Below are 23064 nucleotides of genomic sequence, written 5' to 3'. Positions count from 1 at the left end.
GAAAAGTGTAAGGAAACTTTAAACAGCCAACGAGTAATTGAGCTCCATTTGAGTGAAGCAATAAGAGACACACAAGTCTCCTGCTTTTTGGCATCCCATGGGAGCTTCATGCTGAGTGACTTTCTCAGCATGTTGTACCAACAAGCCATCCCAAATTTTGTTTATAGGTGAATTTGGGATCCTTCCAGTGAATGAAAAAACAAATAAGATGAAAAAAATTAGTCCTGAGTTACAACTTTGTTCAGTTCTGTGCTTGTCTCACTGATTCAGTGTGTTCTGATGGAACAGCCTGGCTCCTGCAGGATCACCAGGCTGGAGCTTCCCAGGAATCTGTCTTGCACTGCTCCTAAATCCACTGTGACAAGCTCTACCAGGAGACTGTGTTGGCTGCACTGCTGGGGGATTTTACTGGGTCAGGTATCTCAGACAGAAAGATCAAAAGTCCATCCTAAGCCTCTGTCCCAGCACACAGAAGGGGGTGAGGGTAACTTATGGCATGGGAGGGAATTTCTGCCTTTACAGGGAGTTTTCTGTAAACTGAATAACGAGCTGGACAGACTGGAGAGAGTTTTCTGTGAGTGACCCCTTTGAGACAGTCCTGAAAATCATGACCCAGAACAAGCATTTTCATCTTTAAATGCTTTTTACAAAGTATTGTTCTAATGGTACATTTGGTTTAAAACTCTTAATATAATCATAGTACAGCATTTGCACATGTTCTGATTTGCACTTCAGGACCCAGAAAACCACAAAATTCCCTGGTGTAATGGGCAAAATAGAGAAATTTCTGCAGAAAATTGTAGTTGGGGTCTGAGCCCTCCCACCCTCTTGGCAGAGAGGCAGGCATCCCTGATCCCAACAGGCTGCAGCTACCTCCCATGCTGGCACCTAGCTGGGCACTGAGGAGATAAAGCAGGGCACTGTGACAGTAAACCCCACATGGAGCAGGTTATAGGATATGTTTTGGCAAGTCACATCTGCCCTAGGGTCAAAAGGGTGGCCAGAAATTGTGCTATCAGAGCTGACCTTTCTCCTTGTACTTTCACTGCATAGATGGCAAAGGCAAATTTCTTGCTCTAGGTAGATGATTGTCTAAAACATGAACTCAAATGGAAAAACATTAAGGTAACGTTTGAACAAATATCTTCAGTCTAAAAACAGGGGTTCAATGGCAAACTTTTGATTTGTCACCACAGTCACATCACAAACAGAAAGAACGAGCTTCCACCAAAGACACTGAACATGACTAAGATAGAATTACAGAGATATTTTTGTCTGCCTATGTGTATATGTGCATCTATTTCTTCACCTTCTGCAGTGCTCTGAAATGGTATGACATGGAGACACAGAGCTTTCCTGAGCATCTGTGCTAAATGAACACTGTAAAAGAGGTTTCCCTAGCAACACAAACCATATGTAATAGCTTAAAATAGCTTTTCTCCAACTCCTAGGATTTCTTAGTGGTTTGCTCACGATTTCTATTTAAATCAAGGTGTATTTGCCCAGTTCAAAAAGGTTCTTCATTTTCTCAACTTCTATTAAACGAACAGGCTTCGAAAACTCTTATTTCTTGCAAGAATGCCTCCCTTCCTCTTGACTTCTAATTTGTCAGGTAAACTGAAGCATGGCAAATGGTGACAGTTGTAGTCCACTTTCTCAAATCTGTTGCCCTTGTTTGCTGTTCAAAAGATTTTATTATAAGGATATTGATGTCTACTTAGTGTAGCAGGAAAGTTCTAGTTAAAGTAATAGACTGATTTTTGTGATATCAGTATAATGAAAAGATAAAGTGTGCAACTATATAATGTAATGAATCAGTCATACTGTATCTGAATTCCACTTTGCATCTGTGTAGCAGTTTGCAGTCAAATTCAGATAACTGAAAACCCTGCTCAGTTCTTACTGTGTCCCTTGGAAAATACTCTCTTTAACATGAGTAAATAGTGATACCAAGAGGCTGAGTGATTTCTCTGAGGTAACAGAAGAAGCAGATGAAAATTTGGGGATTTAATCCATGGATACTGATTTTCAGATCCTTGTTATAAAGTTTAAAAGGTAGAAATTAAATCAAGTGTTAATATACAGGTAAGAAATCTAGATTTTTGTCTCAAGGTTTTCAAACTGAAGAAAGGATCAGGTATCAGGTGTCCTTTTCCACTAAACATGTTTATTTAGCCTAAATGTGGTTTAGTTGAGAAAGCAAAAGAGCAAACTTTTAATCCTGTGCACTCCATGTGCTGTTTCAGTGCTGAATTAAGGCATTCCTATAGAATGGAAACAGTTACTACAATGAAGTCAAAGGTGTTTTATGCTCCAAATTATTGGATAGGCAGAATTGCTGTAAAGAGCCAGGCTCTTTGCTCTTCTTCTTTCTATTCTAGTTCACTTTGAACTGAGTTCTCTCTGTTAAGTGTTTGCTTCCAAAAGGAGGGAAGGGGGTGGGCTGGGAGCAGATTTGCTGTCAGAGCTGTGTGGGACATTCCTGTGCTGGTACATCTTTTGGAGGAGTCACTGAGGTGGAGTCTGATGTCACAGAGGAGGAAATTTGGGTAGAACTTTGTTTTAGAGATTTTTTCTGGAGTTTTTCCTGTGCTTATCTTAAGCTCTTTCTGTGAACTCCAACAGTACTTGAGCTTCATTTTTGTATCTATTTTACCTGCATAACAACAGGTATGCCCTACACGAGCCATATTCTTTATATTATCACCTGATATAGTCATTCGCTAAATATAATATCAGTATTTTACCCTAGCAGAATGAAAGGAACTAAACCAAACTGGTCTATATTGTGTTAACTTTGTTGTTTGACTGTAACAAACAAATCCCTTTAATTTTGAAAAGTGAAAGATTTCAGTAATGTTCATTATTACAGTATTTCAAAGTAAATAACAGGCTCTTGCAAGGGTGAAAATAAATAGTTCCTTTCTTTCAGAACTGTCTGGCTATAACTTTCAAACCAGCAAACCCTGTCCCCCTTTTCCAAGAATGCTTCAACAGCCATAGATTTCTTGTTGATCTTTCAATTGCATGTGCTCAGTGTGTCTGTAAAAACTGCTCTGCATGGGGCACATGTGTTTAATCATCTCCTTAACTTTTTCTGGAGACATTAAGAGGTGGTTTTAAGACCAGTAATAACTCTTTAAAAAGTAATTTAACAGCTGTCTTTGCTGAGAGGGAGCTCTATGGAGTGAAAATGAGAAGATAATTGAATCATTAAAAAATTGTTTTGAAATGAATGGAATTGTCCTAGTTTCTTAAATTACTGTTAAATGGTATTTTTTTTCCCTTGCCTGTAATAAGTCATCTTTGAAAGCTAGGTATGTTAAATGTAGGCCTGTAAAATATTGTATGTTTCTAGTAAGCCATATTATTTCTCCTTTTAGCTTTCTTGGTGGGTGAACAGTTAGACTTGATGACATCCAGAGGTTCTTTTAAGCTTAAATTTTTCTATTATTCTATTTATGCAGCTATGAAAAAAATATTTTGAATAAATATCCACTCCTTCTACAGGGTGAATATAACATTAATTTCAAAATACAAACCTACTTATCCCTTTCATCTTTAATAGTGTTTCAGCCCACTTAGATTTCACATACTTTTTGCTTTTTCAAGTTCTTCAGAAAATGTCATAATAGAAGATGAGAGTAGGAATAAAATCTGAGGATGCCTTTGAGACATATTGATTCTAATTTCTGTAGCAAAAGCTCTTGTATGAGGCCAAAGAGTTTGTTAAGTCAAAATCAATTCATTTGTCACTGTTCATTGATTACTAACTGCTGGGAAAAATGTGATTTTCCTCTTAGATTTTAATCCTGCCTCAAATACCACTTACTATAACTTTATAGATTTTCTACAGTTCGCAAACATTAGGTAACAAATTTTCTTGCTTACCCTCACCTGTGAGAGTAACCAGTTGGGAGTGAATTTCCATATAATTCTATTAAAACCCAGCTTGATGTTCGCTGAGTATCTCGTGTGCTGCGTGTGCCTTAGTTCAGTTCATACCTACAACCAAAGGGATCTCTGGCACTTGCAGATGCAGCATCACAGTGATGCCAGTGGCTGTTCCCCAGTCACCATTCCCTGGAATGTGCCCTCAATCCCTGCTGCCATCAGCTCTTCCACCCCACTAAAGCCTTGCGGGGCCATGTGGGCTGTTCTAGCAGCACCTCTGAGAGATCGGCTACAAAATCTTGAATAATCCATTTCGAATGTCTCCAGTTTCAAATTCGTATTTTGACCTTCAGCTAAAGATCATTCCTAGAAGACAATTAGTTTTTCCTTGTTCCCTGGGTAGCACTGAAGCATTTTTGTTATCCATAACGGACTTGCATAAAATCACCTTTTATAAATATACTCCTGAAATAGGTATTAAATTGCTGTAAGTGCTAAAGAAACTGCAAAATTTTCCTCAAGACACAAACATAATTTCTTTTTCTAGTTGTTAACTCTTGCCAAATTCTACAGTTAAAAGTAATATAATTATTATTTCTAAGCACTCAGAAATAAGAGAGAAGATTAACAGTCAGCAAGAATTTGCCAAGAACAACATGTCCAAGCAAAGTGAAGTGCCTCATTAATAGGTTTTAGTAGACATTATGGAGAACAGAAAAGAAGTGGTTGCCATTTATATCTTGGACACGAGAATATTATTTGACACTGTCTCAGACAGTACTAAGTTCAACCTGAAGGACTGTTTGGAGTAAACCATTATGGAATGAGTGAGAAACTGTTTTAAAATCATGCTACTAAAGTAATTATCAATGGCTCATTGATAAATAGGGAGGTAAATCAAATGGGCTTTCTGAGGAATTTAGCAATGAAGTTCCACTACAACTTCTCATAATGTTTCTGAATTACTTGAAGGGAGGAAGAAATGACTAGAAATCTCTGATAGGAACTGTATTACAACTGAAGATTCTACCAAACTGAGAAGAGCTGCAAGTGTATTTGGGCATAGGATCAGAACTGAATATTAAATCAGTAAATAAGAACTGAATATTAACTCAGCCAGTTGGAGACATTATCTGAAACATGAAATGGAATCCATTTGTGCAAAGTACTGGTTTTGGGAACAATAATTGCAAAAATGTACAGATGGTTTGGGAACAGGTCTTTGGTACATGGGCAGGAGTTTCACATGAATCACAAGCCAGTCATGAGCAATAGCAGCATGTTGTTGAGAAAAAAACCCCAGAACAACAACTGAACAGGATATTCAAACAGATTTTCAGTCAGGATGACACATAAGTAATCCAGCTCTGCACTAGAATTGCCAGACTCCAACAGGAACACATCCAGATCTGTCCCCAGTACTGCAAGTGCAGACAGACAGGCTGGGGACACACAGGACAGCAATGAAAATATCCTGCCTGTCAGACATGGGGCTTCTGAAAAAAAGACTGCAAAAATTGCAGCTCTTTTTACTTACAGCAATTTTCAAACATATGAACAAATTGTGTAAAGAAGAATAGTGTGGGAATAAAAGGCATAAGGGGAACAATATGCTACCTATGTCTATCAGTGAAAGATCAAGGAAATAAGGAGCTTAAATTGTATTACAGATAACCAAGGAAGCACCTAAACATAGCTGATCCAACTTTATCACAGTGCTGTCTGACTAGATGTCCAACATTCTTTACATTTTTAAACCTTTTGTTCGTTAAAGTTGAGATTTTTTGAAAGCTTTTTTTTCAAAATGCTGGAGGTTCAGTGAAAATAAATCTGAAGTAATTTTGTTTTAGCAATAAAGGCTGCTGTGCTGTGAGATTAGGAATCATCAGTTCTAAACTTTTACTTTGTGCATCAGAGATGGTTCATGGAACTGAATTCTTACTCATGAGGGGGAAATAGTGTCATGATGTATCACTGAATGCAGCACTCTGTCATCTCCTCTGCACAGGGCATATCACAGTCCTTCCAGTGGGCCTTGTGATTCACTGTCAGTCATTCTCATGTGTAGGTGGTAGGACTGTTTATTTGGATACCCAGAACTGTACTCTTAGTGCCAAAAACCTTCTTTGACCAGTGGTTTCATAGAATAATTCATACATTCCATTCTCACCAGGAAAATTATCACCTGTTTTCTTTTTTGGAAACTGTCTTTTGTATTGAAAAATTAGGCAGGCAACGCTTCAATGAGCACCTGTTACAAACTTTGGAGGACTTGGTGAGTGTGGAGTGCAATGACTCTCCCCAGTAAAATGCTCAGGAGAAAAAAAACCTTGACAACATCTGTACCCTGTGCCATATCAGGTAACAAAAAAAACCAGCAACCTAGGAGCAAGAAACTGGGGTCAGGTACTGCACACTGATTTTTTTTTTCATTTCCACCTTTTCAGTATCTTCTAGGATATTGCAACAACTAAAAGGATATTTTTCCTCATGGTACCTTCATTTCACACTAGAACATGAGCCAAGACTGTCATCTGCTGCTGGAATTAAAAATAGAACTCAAGGGAAAACCCTCACATAGGGGATAACACCCAAAATAGTCATGTACACGTATGTGTCTGTCAGAAACAGTGAGGGAAATAGTCTGATAGCTATTTTCATATGGCTAAAAAAAAAAAAAAAAAAAAAAAAAAAACAGAAAAAACAAGAGTTTTCAAGCCTTGAGGTGAAGTATCAAATAGCTGTACATCAAAAATAGTGACCACAGAAAAGCATTGACTTTGGGAGGATACTCCTCCCAAGTTATCAGTACCATGTGCATCAGTACCAACTGCTTGGATTATGACACCAAAAAAATTCTATGACAATTAATTAGAAGTATTTTTTGTCTCATATGGGAAATTAGAAACCATATGTCTTTAACAAAACTAGAGTTTGTCCCAAACTAGAGTTTGTCAGCAATTTTTCAGCCATGAAATTAGGGGGAAAAAATGCGTAAGAGAAAAATGATGAATGGATGATCCATTCATTGGTGAAATCTAACTGCCTTTGGGCAACAAGGAAATGAGCCTCACACATACTTCATCAGCACACATGGTGTACAATAGTATAGTTATGGAATCACAGACCTAGCAGGGACACAGAAATGGATGTGGTAGAGTAGTATAATGTAATAAACGCTGGGCAGAGTCTCACATGCAAAGGTCGATACAGTCAGGCCTGTGAGTCCAGAGTTTACCTAGGGGAGTAATCAAAGTAATTCATTTTCATGATTCTTCTTGTCAGGAGGCTCCAGTTCTCTGTCAGTTTGTGTGTTCAGTGTGTGTTCAAGTGTGGCACACAAGAGAAAAGTTTTTGTTAACTGTCAAGCAAAATCTAACAGTCAAATCCTCCCAGCTCATGCTGATGTCTCTGGACACTGTCAGATCACTGTCTTTGAAAGAAGTGGGAATGCTTCAAGGTCTCCCTGATAGAAGAGCCTAAACCTCAAAAGGTTGCATCCAGAGATGGTCCTCAACAGCTAAAATGCACAACCCTTCACAGCTCGGCCCTCTGAACCAGCAATAATTCACAGGTTATCTTCCATGTGCTCTTTCAGAGTTCATTAAGCTCCTTCTTTAAGCCAAATCTGAAATCTTTGAAGATTTTCACTCTTCATTGACATGGCCATACTCTACAGGTTTAGCTTCTGATCATCCCAGTAACCCCAGAAAATTTTATAGTGGGAAATACACTGTACAAATAAACAAAATTACTTGGTAGCTATTCAGGTTTTAGGTAGTTTCTTTGTTTTTCACCTGTGTAGAGGTCCCAATCCTCATTCAAGGAACAGATTGGTGAGAATCAGGTCAGTAAACATATCTTGGCCACTGCTCATCTTTTTTCCAGACTATAGATGCAATATAAGGGAGCAGGTCCTAGCATTTTAGGTGCTTCTAGTTTGGTACCTGTTGAGCCTGTTCCCTGAGCAACACTGACAAGACAGTCCCCAGGCACACTGGGAGCTGTCCTTACCCTTGTGCCAATAAGACATTTATTCATCTGTTATGACCTAGCAGGTATTGGTTGGTGACAACTGGCTGCTGTTTGGACAAGACTAAGGAGTTTTGGTCACTTAATCCCTCATTTATTTGTTATTTGTCATGGGATATTGTTCATGAGCAAGCCTATGAGTCAGAAGGGTTCCTTTAAGTCTTGCACTCTTTAATTTGGGTACAGGAATACCAAACTGGATTGAAGAAAGCAGAAACAAGCATATTGATGATCACGTATGCAAAATGGAACTGTTGTCTGGGACTTCCTCCTCCTCAATCAACAACCCTTATTTCATCAAACCCTGGGGTGCTCTCTCTGTATCACCGACAGCATTAAATCCTGGGGCTTTTAGAGAAAGACATTTCGAGTTTTCTGAAGAAATTCAGAATACTGGTTTTGTGTTTCCAAAGTTTTTTCCTAGGAAGCACTAAGCTGTTAGGAGAAATTGCTTTCATACTCTGCTCAAGTTGAGGTATTGGCCAGATTTTCTCTCCCTTTCTACTATTTTCAATGTCCAAGTGACACACAGCAGTGTCCTGCTGTAGAGTCCACCTGAAAATGAGACTTCTAGAGGCAGAGGCCACCTGTCTGTATTGGAGACAACATCTTTGAAGGTACAGTGCTTTTATGGCATAAAAGGCAAATATGTCTGTCTTGCCCTCAGGTCTGGATGTGAAAGAGCATTTGGCTGCAATACCTGTAATAACTCATTCTCTGGTGGCTTTAGTGGTGAGAGAACGATTCAGGGGATCCTGCAAGTGCCTGACTGTTCAGGTGTGTTTTAACGTACAACACACACAGAAAGTTTTTACTGAAAACTTCAAAACACCCCTTATTTGAGTAGAACAGTATATGATATACACATTCCCCAAAACTATTCTAAAAGCTGCACATTTAAACAGCTCAAGAGCAGAACTTTAATTTGGATTAATATGAAGGCACAAAACTTAAGGAGGTCTAAGCAGAAACTTTATATATAGCTGGAGAAAACTTCACATCTTTCTTTAGAAGACAGTGGTTTATTATTACCTCTCAAACTGTATTGATTAAGCTTTTTATACCTCCTTCTTCACCTGATATAGAACCTTATTTTGATGAATAAGTGTTCCTTATTTTTCTTCAAACTAAATTGACTTTCTTTCTAAGGTGGTTAAAATTACCTTTTTTTTTCAGGGAATTTTTACTGTCATCCAGAATGGTGTACTATGAGAATGCTGCTTACACATTCCAAACTAGTACTCTTGTAAACATACAGAACTCCCACAGTCCCACCTCACTGCTTTTATTCTGTAATGATTTTATCCAGTACATATTGACTGCTAGGACTGTTTTCCAAATGACATTTTGGAATGCAGATTTTTCTGTTCACTCTGCAGATGTTCCCTACAGCAGATGCACAACTTGAAAAATAATAACTGCTAAAAATACACAAGCTGCCAGCTTGGTTTGCACTGAGAGAAACTGTAACTTGTAACTTTGTATTTAAATGCAGTGTAAGAAATTTGAATTATTCCCAAAGACTAATGGCAACCTCATCAAATGGTGCAAATAATCACATTATAAATGCCTAATTTGAGTCCAAGGTGGGGTGAAGGTGGGGAAAAGCTGTTGCTGTATAAGCTAAAGATGCCGACATAATTTTGTAAAAGAAATCATAAAATGCTTAATCAAACAGCTGGTGTTAATATTTTATTCTCTGGTATTCACTACTTAAAAATACCTCTTCCTTTGTGCTTACACCTTTAAGGTCTCATAGCTGTAATGTTTTTTCACCTGACCTTGCAGAAAATATTTGTCTTAGTATACTAAACAAGCTGTAAAAGTACTGGGATTTCAAACAAACCTTTAAAAAAGGCAAATAATGATGCTTCCTTTCCACTTAGTTCAAGGTTAATTTTACTTGTCAGGAAGGCAGTGAAATAAAAGCAGTGAGAATTTTGAGAGATGGTTGGCAACCACACACACTGTGCACCTCCAGCAGTTCCCATTTGTCAAAGTTGCACCCATTGATAAAGTCAGAATGAGGACAGGATTTCAGGAGGCTCCTTTTTTCATTGCACTTACACATAATATATCAAGAGAAAAAATTAGTATGCTAATTTGACAAACTGGCAGATTATATTTTTATGGCAGAGTTACGAAATGAGGTACCTTAAGCAAAGATCAAAATTTCATGACAATGTTTCCGTTCTTTTTTTTAACATGAAAGTGTTCCTATTCATTTGAGTGTGGGTGTGCACATATATAAAGTGAGATTAATGCAGTAAGGAACTCTGGCTAAAAACAAAGACAGTTTCAGGGAATAACTTGGATACAAGTCTGTCTTTCTAAGAGCAGACTTTAAAACTCCTACCTCTCTGCAGATTCATCTGTATTTTCTTCTGTGATCATCTGCAAATCCTGTGGGGTTTTACTTGAATCTTCTTTACCACAGTTTTCCTCTGTGCCTGTTTTGGGAATATCCTCATTTGCTCGGAGCTGTTCTATGAGGTTTTGTTGATGCCAGGCTTGAATAGATCGGTGGTGCACCGGGGTAGGACCTGGCACGGGGGCCAGTATGTTGTGGTGGACAGGGCTGCTGTTCTTCTTCAGCCCATTTCTGTCCCGAGAGTGGTTCTTCAACCTGCTCTGCACCGGTGTCCCTCTGTGCTCATATCCTTCCTGCTGATGGCAGCCCCCCGTGCCTGTGGAGCCTTGCGAGGGGTGACTGAACCACCTCCAGCGGAGCCTCAGGATCTGCTTCACATCAAACTCTTTCTTTCCAGATACTGACATTTTTTTCAAGGAAGGAAAAAAAAAAAAAAGACAAAAGCCTATTCTTTTAGGAAGGAAATGGATTCTTTGTTATCTCTTGTGTTTCAACTCCTCTTCTTAAGAAAAGGCAACAAAAGAACAAATACCGGTAGCTCTCTCCCTCTCTCTTCTGATTAATACACTGCAAGCTCTCCCAGGCGATGCTGAGCTGCTGCTAACTGTATAGGTGGGAATCCATACTGACAGGATGATGAGGTCAGACCTTAAACAAGTAAATCAGCTTAGCACAGGAAAGCAGCAACCATAACACTACCCAGCTGCCAGGCTTACACACTCCCAGCACTATAGCGCGGCTCTAATATATAACCCAGCCTCACATGATCCTCAGGGATCCGGAGCTGCAACTTAAGATGCAGGGAAGCACATCCAAATAAAGTGACAAGACTTTCTATCTACCTCACAGCATTTTCCATCAAACCTGCTAATGAGTAATGCTGCATTCCATCCACAGAAGATTTGGAGAGGATTCTTTTAGGCAGATTTTTGGTAACGAGTCACTGTGGAACTATCCTGCAGCTCGTTTCCTTAAGGGTTTGCATTTGTTTGTCTTGCTATGAAAAATTCCTACAAATGGCCTCAGTGTGGTAGCACTTACCTAAAGGAGAGGCAGTATTTGAATACATGGTGCAGAACTGGATGTATATTCTCACCTACAGAAAAATTTCTCAATATAATTGCAGGGGGATGAGAATAGAGGAGGGAGCTCAGGAAAATTGGAGATGTGCTCCCTGAATGACTGTATCTGTGGAAAACACAGTTTCCTGGCTAAGTGCCTGTGTAAACACCCTTTCCCATCCTGCTCTCAATTTCTCACGGACACTGAAATGCTTGTGATATTTTTTTTTTAAATACCTTTCTTTGCTTTCTTTTGATAGTGTACACTGTAACATGTTTCCAGCAAATTTACTAGAGGATATGTATTCCTTTCCATCCCTTGGTTACTAGGCAGGGCTCTGAGAACTGTTCCCGTTATGTTTGGAAATAATGTACACAGAATGTTTGCATGTGCAAATTGAAGATAAATAAATGAACTGGGTTTTTTAATTATGTTATGTTCTCCAAGGTTTGCTACTGATGACCTACCCAGCTGCAAGCAGCAATAGAAAAAACTGCAACACAGAGTCAATAGAGCAGGATTCAGAGCTAAAGGAGGGTACCCCTTTCTAAGATATCTTTACTTCTCCTCTTCAGACCTTTTCATATTAACTTCCTCTTTCTCTGTCTTTGCTGTGAATTTTTCTTCTTTTTTTACCTCAGCTCTACTACCAGGATGTTGAACTTTCAAATAATAAAATCTACATTTCTTTTCTTTTTTGGCTGCATATAATACAAACAGAGAAATGTGAAGTAGAGTTCTGAGGGGAAAAAAGAAAAGTATTGGACTAAGGAATCATCAGCCTTTATGCTGGGCTCTCCAGTTCCTGTCCTATTAATGGTTTTCAAGCAAATGATATACAGCATTATGGACTGGATGCATGTGAGAGAAATTGCAGAATGAGGGAAGAAGAGTAAAATGATTGACAGGTATTATACTATATAGATACATAGAGGGAAAGACTTTGTACAAAAGAAAACCTCTTTGAAGCAGTTGCCCATAAAAGGCAGAAAGGAAGAAGTTGAGGAAAGATTTGACAGATGTAGTCAATGCATATTTGTTGCTAGAGAGAACATTGAGGCTGAGCTGTTGCAATTAAATGTACATTACCCACACTTCACTTTAGGTGTTATGGGAATAGATAGAAACTAGAAAACCTGTTCAACTTCTAATAAGTCATATTAAGAAGAACGTATATAAAAGCCTGTTCATGCATTTCGTAGGGGGTTTCATTTTAAGCTTGTTGAGAATATAAGTTAACAAAGAAGCCACTCCCAAACTTCAAGGATTTAAGAGAATTTATATGGAGTGAATGGATAAGTAAAAAGTCTGGGCATTGAGTAAGAGAGTCATATGTCCAGTAGTCAGTGTAAAATGTTTTTGAGACGTGTTTCAGATATTTTTTTCTTGCATTACGACTGTAGGTGTTTAATGCAATGTTCCCTGACTTTTCAATTTCAACCTACACACCTATGGAGGTTATTCTTTTCAGCTTCATACAAGTAATGAGACAGAGGTATCTATATATATTCCTCAGGATTGCCTACCTGCAAATCTGACATCTATTTTAAGGAGGGAATCTCTATATACCAAGTTAATGAAATAATTTATGATGAAGTCTTGTAGAGGTGGACAGAGAACACGGTTTCTCGCTCCTATTTAATCAGGTCATTGAGCTATCTCAGCAGCTCTGTCAGCTCCTCTTAGCAACAGCTCTGATACATTTAATCCATATTTTTTCACCATGTCACAAAGCTTCTGTCATTTTCCTTTCCTTAAATCCCTTTTGCAGAAGTCATCTTTTACTCCAAGATATCATCAGAAGTGTATTTCCTGAATTTTACTGGAGAATGTACAAACAGCACTTCTTTTTGTTGGATTTCTGCTAACTCAGTACATGTTTTAGCAGATGTAAAGTGTGTTTAGCTAAAATTAATATAGTAAAACTGGACATTTGCTGAAGAGACTGTCTTAAACAGTCAGCTTGAGTCAGCACAGAATATGTTTCAGGTAGAGCATAAGTAGATTATTTTTCCCCCAGCTTTTTACTGTTCTGGCTAAAATTTCAATGTGCTATACTAGGACAGTATAAGTGATTTGATACCCCAAAACTTCAGGCCTAAAATTTTTAGAAGTGGGTATGTGGCATATATATATAAAAACCTGGTGCAGCTTTATGCCACACACCTGCTTTTAATCATTTAGGTCTGTGTTCTGGTGAGCAAACTAATTCCCTGCAAACTGAATTCAATGTGAGTGTTTTACTTCTTGGCAATTTCTTTATAATCTGCCATACATTTAGGTGTATCTCTGACTGGGTTCAAGCTGCTAAATGGGAAAGTTTATATGATTTTTCTGGTTTTATTATTCCTAATTTAATAACTTTGGTCTCATTTAGATGAATAGCGACCATAACAGCGTTAATTTTTCCCCTTGTGATTGGAAGTTTCCAAAGAACAATATCTTTCAGGGCTACAGCAAATCTAGCCAAGGCCACCAAGAGAGTCAGGCAGCTGGAGCATATGATGGATGAGGGGAGGCAGCTACGACAGGATTTGTTCAACCTTATGAAGAAAAGGCTCAGGGGCATTTTATTGTTGCCTCCAGGTACCTGATGGGAGAGCAGAGAGCTGACAGAATCAGGCTGGTTTGGAGGTGCCCACTGACAGGACTAGAGACAACAGACATGTGCTGGTACGTGGGAAAATCTCAGTAGGTAGAAGAAAACTTTCTACCTGTGAGGGGATCAAGCAGGTGGGAGGAGGTTGCCAAGAGAGGCAGTGGCATCTCCTTCAGAGAAAGAAGGATCTGCTTAGGGTGGTGAGGCACAGGCACAGATAAAAACTGTGGCTGCCCCACACCTGGAAGGTCAAGGCCAAGTTGGATGGGGCTTGGAGCAACCTGGGATAGTGGAAGGTGTCCCTGCCCATGGCAGGGGGTTGAAATGAGATGATCTTTAAGGTGCCTTCCAATGCCAACCATTCTATGGTTTTAAGATCCCAAGTGGATTTGGTTGCCAAGTTATCCAAGTTAATTGGTGTAGTTGCTCTAACTGGGCTTTCTTTGAGTAGGTGTTCAGATTAGATGAACTCCAGAGGTCCCTTCCAATCTGTTCTTCTGTGACTGTGTGACATGCCAGGGAGTTTTGGAGATGTTCATCTCATAGCTACGGTAGAGCCAAGTAAAACTCATACTATTGTCAGCTGTGAAAAAGGAATACATCTCTAGAAATCTCAGCTCCAGCTGGGGAGCAAGGCAGCAAAGCATCACCACCTGCCAATTGTTCATCCCATTCCTGGCAGTCTGAGGAAAAACAAGTCTTTATTCTCTGAAAACCCTGCTTTCCATTCAATGGGTACAAGCTCTTGAGGAAGATCTTTGCTCACATTAGGAAAACACATTAAATATGATGGTAGACTGGCACCCAGCAGGAAAGTGGGAATAATTTCTAAAGGTTTGTGTAAACATGTTGAACTTCCAGATAATTTGAATGATGTGTATTAAAATTAAAGGTCTAAATAGGTTTTTATAATCATTTTAATCTTGCAAATGTAAATACCTAGTGCTTCCCTTGATTTAGCAAATTTTAAAAGTATATTTGTCATAAACCACCTATTGCGAATTCTGTCACAAATCATGTTTTAAATAGGCTTCAAAATTTACTTTTAGCTACAGCTGCCTCCCAAGTACTTCTGCCACCAAAACATCTGACAGAAGGAAGTTCCCTCTCTATCCAAACCTTTTGTTCCACAGTTTGTGTACTGAGCCTCTGCACTCACACTGCATGTCAGGCCAGACACAGAGAACAAGAAGTTGAGTATTTTTATTACCCTGTTTTGAAAATAATGCTTCAGGAGAACTCCCATTAGTCCATCCTTTGTGAAAGAGATATTCCAGGAAACATCTGCACAGCACAGCACCAGCATTACAGGAGTCAAAGTTGAGTGGAAAGGAACATGAGAAAAACAAAAACAAAGTTATATTTAAAACCTACAGGAAAGTCCAACTTTCTTTTAAGAGAAAACTTTGAATTCTACAAACACAAATGAGTTTAAGACAATCAGTTCCTTCAGATAATTCCAAACTAAAGGAGGCAGGAGAGATGATCCAGTTAAGGGAAAGTGTTGACACATTTAAACACAGTTGCTTCCTCAAATAACTGGGAGCTGTACTACAGATTGCAACCCACCTACAAAGCTGGATGCCAAAACTGGGAAAAAATCACAGCATTTCCATAAAATCCAAGGAAAAAGAATGTGAGACATGAGCCTGGTATAAGTAAGTCTGATTAACAGCAGCAATATCATCACCCTGAAAAGGCAGCCAGAATGTTAGAGTGCAATAAGAAAGAGAAAATATCCATTTTACAACCAGCTGGGGAGGATCTCCCATGAACAGGGGCTTGAAAGTGATGCCGGTAATGCAGGAAAAATAAGCTTAAACACAACTTGAAATACCTGTCACAGGTCGAGAATAAGATATAAAACAATGGAAAAAATGTGGATTGATGCAAAGATGTATAAAAATAGTTTGCATGATTTTTATTCTATTTAGTAACATTTGAGACATCTCTCTTGATCTTTTTCAAAACAGATGTGCTCGAGAAGAGTCAATTGTTACGTTAATTATTTCATTGCGTACTGATAAAAACCAGGACCACAACACAACATTTTAAAATTGGAGAGATTAAAAAAACATAATAACAATTAAGAATTTATTGGGGGGGTGGGAAATAACCTTTTATCATACTTATTCTGCTGTATACAAAATTATTAAATCAGTTGCCCAAGCTGTCAAGTGTTTTCAACCCACCAAAACACACCTATTTATTGGCTGTCAGGGACTGAGGCAGATGAGAGATAATTGCTGAGAGATTTGAATAATGAACAAAGGTGTCAAAGGGTTAGAGGCAGGATTTCTCACAATTATTGCTTATTCTGGATGCCTTATTGGAGAGATATGAGAAACACAAAGAACACTTCCCAAAACACAGTTATTTAAAGGATACTCTATTGAACAGCTAAAAATACTATTCAGCTTAGGAAATCTTGTCTAAATTTCATCTCTTCCCTTTTTACCATGGACCAGCTGACCCTTCCAACCTCATCCCTTCTGTGATTCCAAACCTGTCCAACACTAACAAGGAAAATGAACTGTAAACATGCTGGCAGTTTGCAGCATCCATCTTTGCCACCTGCAGGGAGGTGGGACAGCTGTACCCAGCCCTTCTGCTGGAGCAGGGACTGTTCCAAATCCCTGCCAGCTGGGAGGAGAGTTTGGAAGCAGCTCTGCTGGAGGCGGTTTCCCTTCAGCACCTTCCCTGGCTCCTTAGGAAGTCTGCAGGCTTTCTTGATACAGCACATGGATCAGCACGTGGAATTTTTACTGGGAGGAATTATGTAGAACTACTGCATTTATAGAAAATCTGCCCCTTATGAAGAGCAACACTCCCAACTATCAAGATTAACAGAGGCAGAAAAAGGCAATCTATAATTTTACATGTATTATATGTGGAGTAGAAACCCAATAGGGGCATTTTGACTTCCTAAGAGCCCATTTCTAAGAAAAAAACTTTTCAAGTGAGTTAAACAAGCAACTTTTCTTTTAAAACAACTTTAAATGTACTCAAGATGAGAAAATTCTTACAACCTTTCCAAAGTGAAATTTCAAACTTAATAGTGATTTACTTTTGAGGCATAAAATTACATCCCTTTACCCCTGTTAGCCCTGAGTAGCACCCAAACATCACACCTCCTAGAAATAAATGCAGAGTTGAGTCATAATGTACCTACTGCTGAGTCAGAAAGGGTCTGTTTGCTTTTGGTTTCTTGGTGGGTTTGGGGGTGTATTTATTTCATTGTTCTTGAAGTATCCTTTTAGTGCAAGTACTCCAGAACAAGTTATTTTCATTCTTCTCTCTCTGGCCCTTTGTTCTCTTCTGCAAAGCATTTTGTATAGAGTTTCTATAGAAAGCTAAGCCCTTCTACTTCAAGAAAACTTATCTGAACAGGCCATTGGCAAGTAGCACAAACAAACTTGTTAGTCCCTCATTGCTATAACCATGAACCTAAACCTCAAACCCAAGGTAGGCAGCTGTGATCTAAACATAGTTTGTTACTGCTCATGTAAAATGCCATTTCTCAGTAAAAAAACAATCAAACAAACAAAAACCAAAACCAAAACCCCAAACAACCAAACAAAAAAACCCCAAACAAACAAAAAACAAAACCAAACCAAAATACACTAACCAAGCAATTGGAAATGTAGAGATACACTGTGAAACATAAACTGTTGTATGTTTTAATTTGAATGCCTTTCTCCTTTCTGACAGCACATATGAGGTCAGAGCAGGTCATTCAAGGTTTTATCTACTTTTGTCCTGAAAACCTCTAGGACAGAAATGTTGGAACACCTCAGGAAAACTTGTTCCAGTGCTTGACTGTCCCAGTAGTAAAAACATTTTTCTTATAACCGGTCTGAAACTGCCTTGTTTTGATTTATATCCACTGCCTGATATCTTTCCTCCTCCTCCCAAGCTCTGTGAAGAGCCTTGCTTGGTCTTCTTGGTGCCCTTCCTGTAGACACTGGGAGGCTGCTGGAACTGCCCCCTCTCCAGGCTGAGCAAGCCCTGTTCCCTCTGATTTTATTCTTTAGGAGAGTGTTTCAGTCCTTAACCACCTTGGAGACCTTCTGTTGAATCACTTCAGTTTATCAACATCTTTCTTGTGCTGTTGGGGCAGGACTGTGCAAACCCAGAAGTATTTATATGTTTACACATATAACATATTTTTATATTTTGTGCTTACCTAATAAGCAGCAAAATGGTTGATGCAACTTGCATTTATTACATGTAACAGCTGTATCAAACAATAACTGATTCCTAGCTTACAATGACATATATTTTATAACTGTAAAAGCATCGTGACAGTTATGTTCTTACAGGAAATACTTGAATCTTCTGCTTACTCACTGATAATAACTCCTGTTTAACCATCAATTATTATCATTGGATATGAAAGAGAATGGAAAGGATCTGGCATACCCTCAACAAAACCCAGTATTTAGATTTGACACTTGTCAGTATAGGTCTGGATCATCTGCCATCTCAAAGCCTTGACAGAATAAGGACTTATGCCCAAGGTCAGTCTTCTCTGGTAAGTTTTTGAATGTTACTCTTGTTCATTGTATCCTAAAAAGTAATAAATGATGCCTTTAATTTCAAGAGAGGGAAATCCTTGAGGCATTTCTGTGCATTGTAGACTATAATGGTTCTTGGAAGCAGTTTTTAATCCCACAAATGCGTTCTGAGGCTCATGAAAGGTGCTCTACGTCAATAAAGGCTCATGTATGTCAATAAAGCCCCCCTCAGAATGCGTGGTCCTGCATCTCCCCTGAATCATTGACACCAGGGATTAGAGAGCATTTTGATTATTTGTGAGGAAATGACCAGCCTGGGGCAGGTGTTGGAGAGGGTTGAGACAATCATTTCATGTCCTTCTCCTTAATGACTTATCTAATTTCCAGTACACATATTGACTGGAACACAGACACACACACAAGTTCACACAAGGGTGTTGTATCTGCAAGGGTGGAAACAGGCATTCTGGAATCCTTGTGTACCTGTACATTAACACAGGCAAGAGTGCAATCTTTTTACAAGTTAAGGTTCTTACTGTTGAAGTCTATAATAATCCATCAACCTTTTCCCTACCTTCAGTTTTCCCCCAGTTGTCATCACTTTCCCTACCAATTTTCCCAGATGTTTCTCTCTCCTTTGTGATTCTGTAAGAATACAAGGGACAGAATACTTTTTAAAAACATACTTTATAAGCGTCACAGTCAAAGCTCATCTGAAAAAGTGCTGTGAACCAATATCCTTGTGATCAAACTGTCTCACAGCATCCTAACACTGTCCTTTTGGTCATGTCACCTGTAAAAGCACACAATAACTCCATTTTTGCTTTGACAAAAAGCCATACAGATCCACATCACGATATTATTGTTGTTCAGCCTGGCTCTAGCTGCTGTCAGCTGCCAAAATGCCTTGAGGCTGCACTTTTACTCTGTGATACCAGCCCAGAATATAAAAACACAAACCCACATTTAAACCACTCAAGTCCCATCCTTCTCATGAAAAAACTTTGGTTCTGTCAAGTTTGCAATTTTTAGAATAGTCAGACTCAGCATCTCTATTTTAGTGTGTAAGAAATTTTGAGGAAGTGTTTTATTTTCTGGGGAAAAAACATAAATGTAGGTACGAGCACTGCACCATGAGATGAAAACTGAAGAATTGATATTAAAATATAGTATGTGTTGTCTTCATATGCATTTCATAATAATAAAAAAGGTACTGAACAACACAGTGATTGGATTTACAAGTGAGAGAAAATTTCAGGGAGAGAGTAATGACACAAAACCTCCAAAAAACACAGATTACTCAATAGAACATACATTATTCTGAGGTAAAGCCTATTAATGACAAAGTCCCCATGGACAAGAGATACACAGCCTGCTGAAGGGAAACAGAATAACAGAACCAAACACATTAAATCTGATTATTAAGTGTCAAATGGTTGAAAAATCCAGTTATGGCCTAGGAGAGGGGTGTGACTTAGAATAGCATCTCTTGTTTTAGTGCACATTATGTTGTATTAATGTTTTTCAGAACTTCACCCAATTGTCTTTTTGACCCAGTCTCATGTCTCTTAATCTTGAACCTGAATTTATGCTGTTATTTATGCTCCCCCAAACACCAGTGATGTGAGGAGAGTTTCTGTAGGTGTAACAGTCAGGGTTTCTGTGTTAAAAGATGTAGACAAAATCTTTAATTCCATTTTAAGTCTGCAGCTGAGTTTTGGGTGTTGAAGTGAGATGCAGATAGCCAGTCCTGCCTGACTGGGAATGGAACAGCACTGAATTGGTCAGCAGGAATTTCTGGCACTTGGGTAGTAATGTCAAGTAACACCATTTCCTACAAGGTCCATTGATGAACAGTAGAAATGGATGCAGGACAGAAACACCCATCACTGCTGGGTAGGTGTGTACTGATGAGATCTGGCAATGCAAGGTGGCCCTTTTCTCTTTAATTAAGGAAAATACTGGCAGCTGCATACATTAACTATAGAAATTCTATAGCAAAGACAGGTCTGCTGTGATAAATTATATCATTTTGCAAATACACTACCAGAGAGCTGTTTCAGAAGAAATTAAGCCTAGAAAGCCTCCTGAAATTAAGCTTCTGCTGAAATAAATTGGTAATATCTAACTAATATAGTGCAGCGTATGTTACAAACGAGAGAGATGCTCTTGGTTGATTGTGCCAATTTAAAAGGCTGTTTACATCAAATAATTTTGAGGTCTCAATTTGTACATCAGGAGTTATAAAGTACTTTAGAACACATTTTAAGGTGCTTGGCACAGTTGGAGTTACAGAGTTTGGCATTTTGTTTTACTGAGTTTCCTAAATTAGTTACTGCTTATACCTCTTGTTAGTGAGTGGCTCATGGCTTTTTGCCTTCTTAACATTTAGGAATACTGGATGCTACCACCATTTTCATGTAAAATACAGTTGGCTTTAAAGAAAAAGGTCTCTAATTGAAATGGTGTTAATGTGGAATTAATGATCACAGGAAAAATATACCTACCAAATTCCACTGCTTTAAAATACAAGATTCAGCTAACCATGGAAACATGCAGAAAAGCCTTGGACACGTGATTATGTCTTAATCACTGTTAGCAGTTGATTATTTTTAGTGCTTTATTTCATAATTTTATGTCTGACGTTAATGAAAATGTTATGGGAGGAAGCAGTGGGAAATGAAAAGCTATTTGCCTGTCCTTACTCACTGACTCCTTCTTGCTGATCCATTGAGGTATTTTTTTTCCCTCTGAAATTGCTCTCTGTATGCTGGAACACACCTCATTGTTCTGCTGGTGACAGTCTAATCATTCTGGTTTGCAGACCCCTCAATAACATACCAGCAAGTACATGCCACAGAAAAGGCATTGCTGTATTACTGGGACATATAGTCCTCTTGAAAATAACACATATTTTATCTCTGAAAGGAAACTACACAGAAATTCTGAGAATCCATGATGTGATTCACATCACTCATATATTAGGATCTTTAATCACGTTCTTTTCAGGGACTCGTAAAGTCCAAGAAGCTTTAATAAACAAGTGAAGATTACTGTGCCTGGTTTTTTTTTTTAATACCAGTACAAGAATTATTTTCTTTCTGCAACAGCTTGCAAAATTACAGTTGTCTTTTCAGCTCAAAAATGGAGAATTCTTTAACTCAAATATCTTATTTTTGTCAATATTTTGATTAACACTGCAGAAAACTTTATGTAACACTGTCGATGTTTTTTCCAGTTTTCTTTGAGTTTTTAAGTTGTATATATAATTATATGCTTATAACCCATTTGTATGAAGCTTTAAATGATCACAGAATCATTAATGTTGGAAATGACCTCTTAGATCATCAAGTCCAACCATCAACCCTGCACCGCTGCCATGTTCCCCATTAACCACATCCTCGAGCTCCATATCCAGATGTTTTTTGAACACTTTCAGAGATGGTGACTCCAACACTGTCCTGGGCAACTTGTTCAAATGCTTGACAATTCTCTCCATGAAGACTTTTTCCTAATATCTAATTGAAACCCAAATCTAAATCTAATATTTAAATATTGAAGAGACTTGCCCCCTCTCGGTAAGGTTCTGTGGCCTGTGTCCACCTTGCTCTCCCCATACATTAGTGACTGGGCTGATGCTTTGACATGACCCCAGGTATTTTCTTTTAGATTTTATTACACATCTGAGTCTGACATCATCCAGCTGAGGCCTTGTGGCTGGACCAACCATGGCCTTGCTGCCCAGAGCCCTCCAGTGCAGGGAGTGTGTGACAGCCTTGCTGCCCCCACACGGAGGGAGGAAAAGAGACTTCTCCACTTCTGCAAAAACCTCTCTCTGTACTGCACACCACTCATGCCAGCACACGGGTGACTCATTAATCTGGACACACAAATCAGCTTTGCAGGACTGAGAGCTAAACCACGAAAAGCTGCATCCTCAGCTCCGGGCGTGAGCAGGGACACCGTGAGGGCTTTAATGTCAGAGGTTGCCTCCTGAAAGCCAGACTGTAGAGTCCTTGCCTGGCTGGGTTGGAGCAGGACAAAGAAGGATATATTTAGAACAAATACAGTATTTGAATTCTCAGCATGCAGGAACTAATAGTTTTACTCGGTGCTACCGTGATATTTAAGGAGAGGCTTTGCTTTGTGTCACCCTTCTTAAAGCTGTTCTCAGAGTTGTTTGGAGACATTATTCACCTGTGACGCTGGTATATGTCAGCAATATATAAAAGTAAAGAGGGAACGAGGCAAAACAATAGGTCTGCACTAGTTTTTACTGATTTTAATTAGTGTTCATCAACTGCTGCTGGTCCTCAGCTCAGCTCAGGTTTTGTGAATTAGCCCATAACACCTACAGAGAGCTTTGCAGTGAAGGACACATCCCAGCTGAGCCTCTCAGAAGGAGGGAGGTGGGTTTGAATGGCACAATAAAGACTTTTTAAACCATTGGGCATGGTTTGTGTGGCACCTGAAGCCGTCACCATGCAAACAGGCTCTGCCTGGGGGAATGAATTGTGTTAGAAGTGCTGCCTGGGCCCCGCCAGGGGAGCTGTGAAGAGCAGGTTTGGAACCCTTTCAGCCCAAGGATT

General features: G+C 38.9%; 1 protein-coding gene across 3 annotated transcripts in view; it reads right to left on the bottom strand.

The window, feature by feature from the left end:
• Positions 1-23064, bottom strand: part of KLHL4 (kelch like family member 4) — a 76087-nt gene that overhangs the window by 26016 nt on the left and 27007 nt on the right. For 2 of the 3 annotated variants that reach the window (XM_027645444.1, XM_027645445.1), the window contains exons 1-2: positions 11339-11456; positions 10283-10697 (exon numbers count right to left, since the gene is read on the bottom strand). In XM_027645444.1, coding sequence (XP_027501245.1) covers positions 10283-10697; positions 11339-11366 — 443 coding nt within the window. In that variant the 5' untranslated portion in view covers positions 11367-11456. Of the gene's footprint in view, positions 1-10282; positions 10698-11338; positions 11457-23064 lie in introns of those variants that run through there. The other variant, XM_027645446.1, reaches the window with a different exon arrangement.

The sequence above is a fragment of the Corapipo altera genome, unplaced genomic scaffold (genome assembly GCF_003945725.1).
Source record: "Corapipo altera isolate COAL_440 unplaced genomic scaffold, ASM394572v1 65, whole genome shotgun sequence".
In the NCBI taxonomy this organism is placed as follows: domain Eukaryota; kingdom Metazoa; phylum Chordata; class Aves; order Passeriformes; family Pipridae; genus Corapipo; species Corapipo altera.
This window is presented reverse-complemented; position numbering and strand designations above follow the sequence as displayed.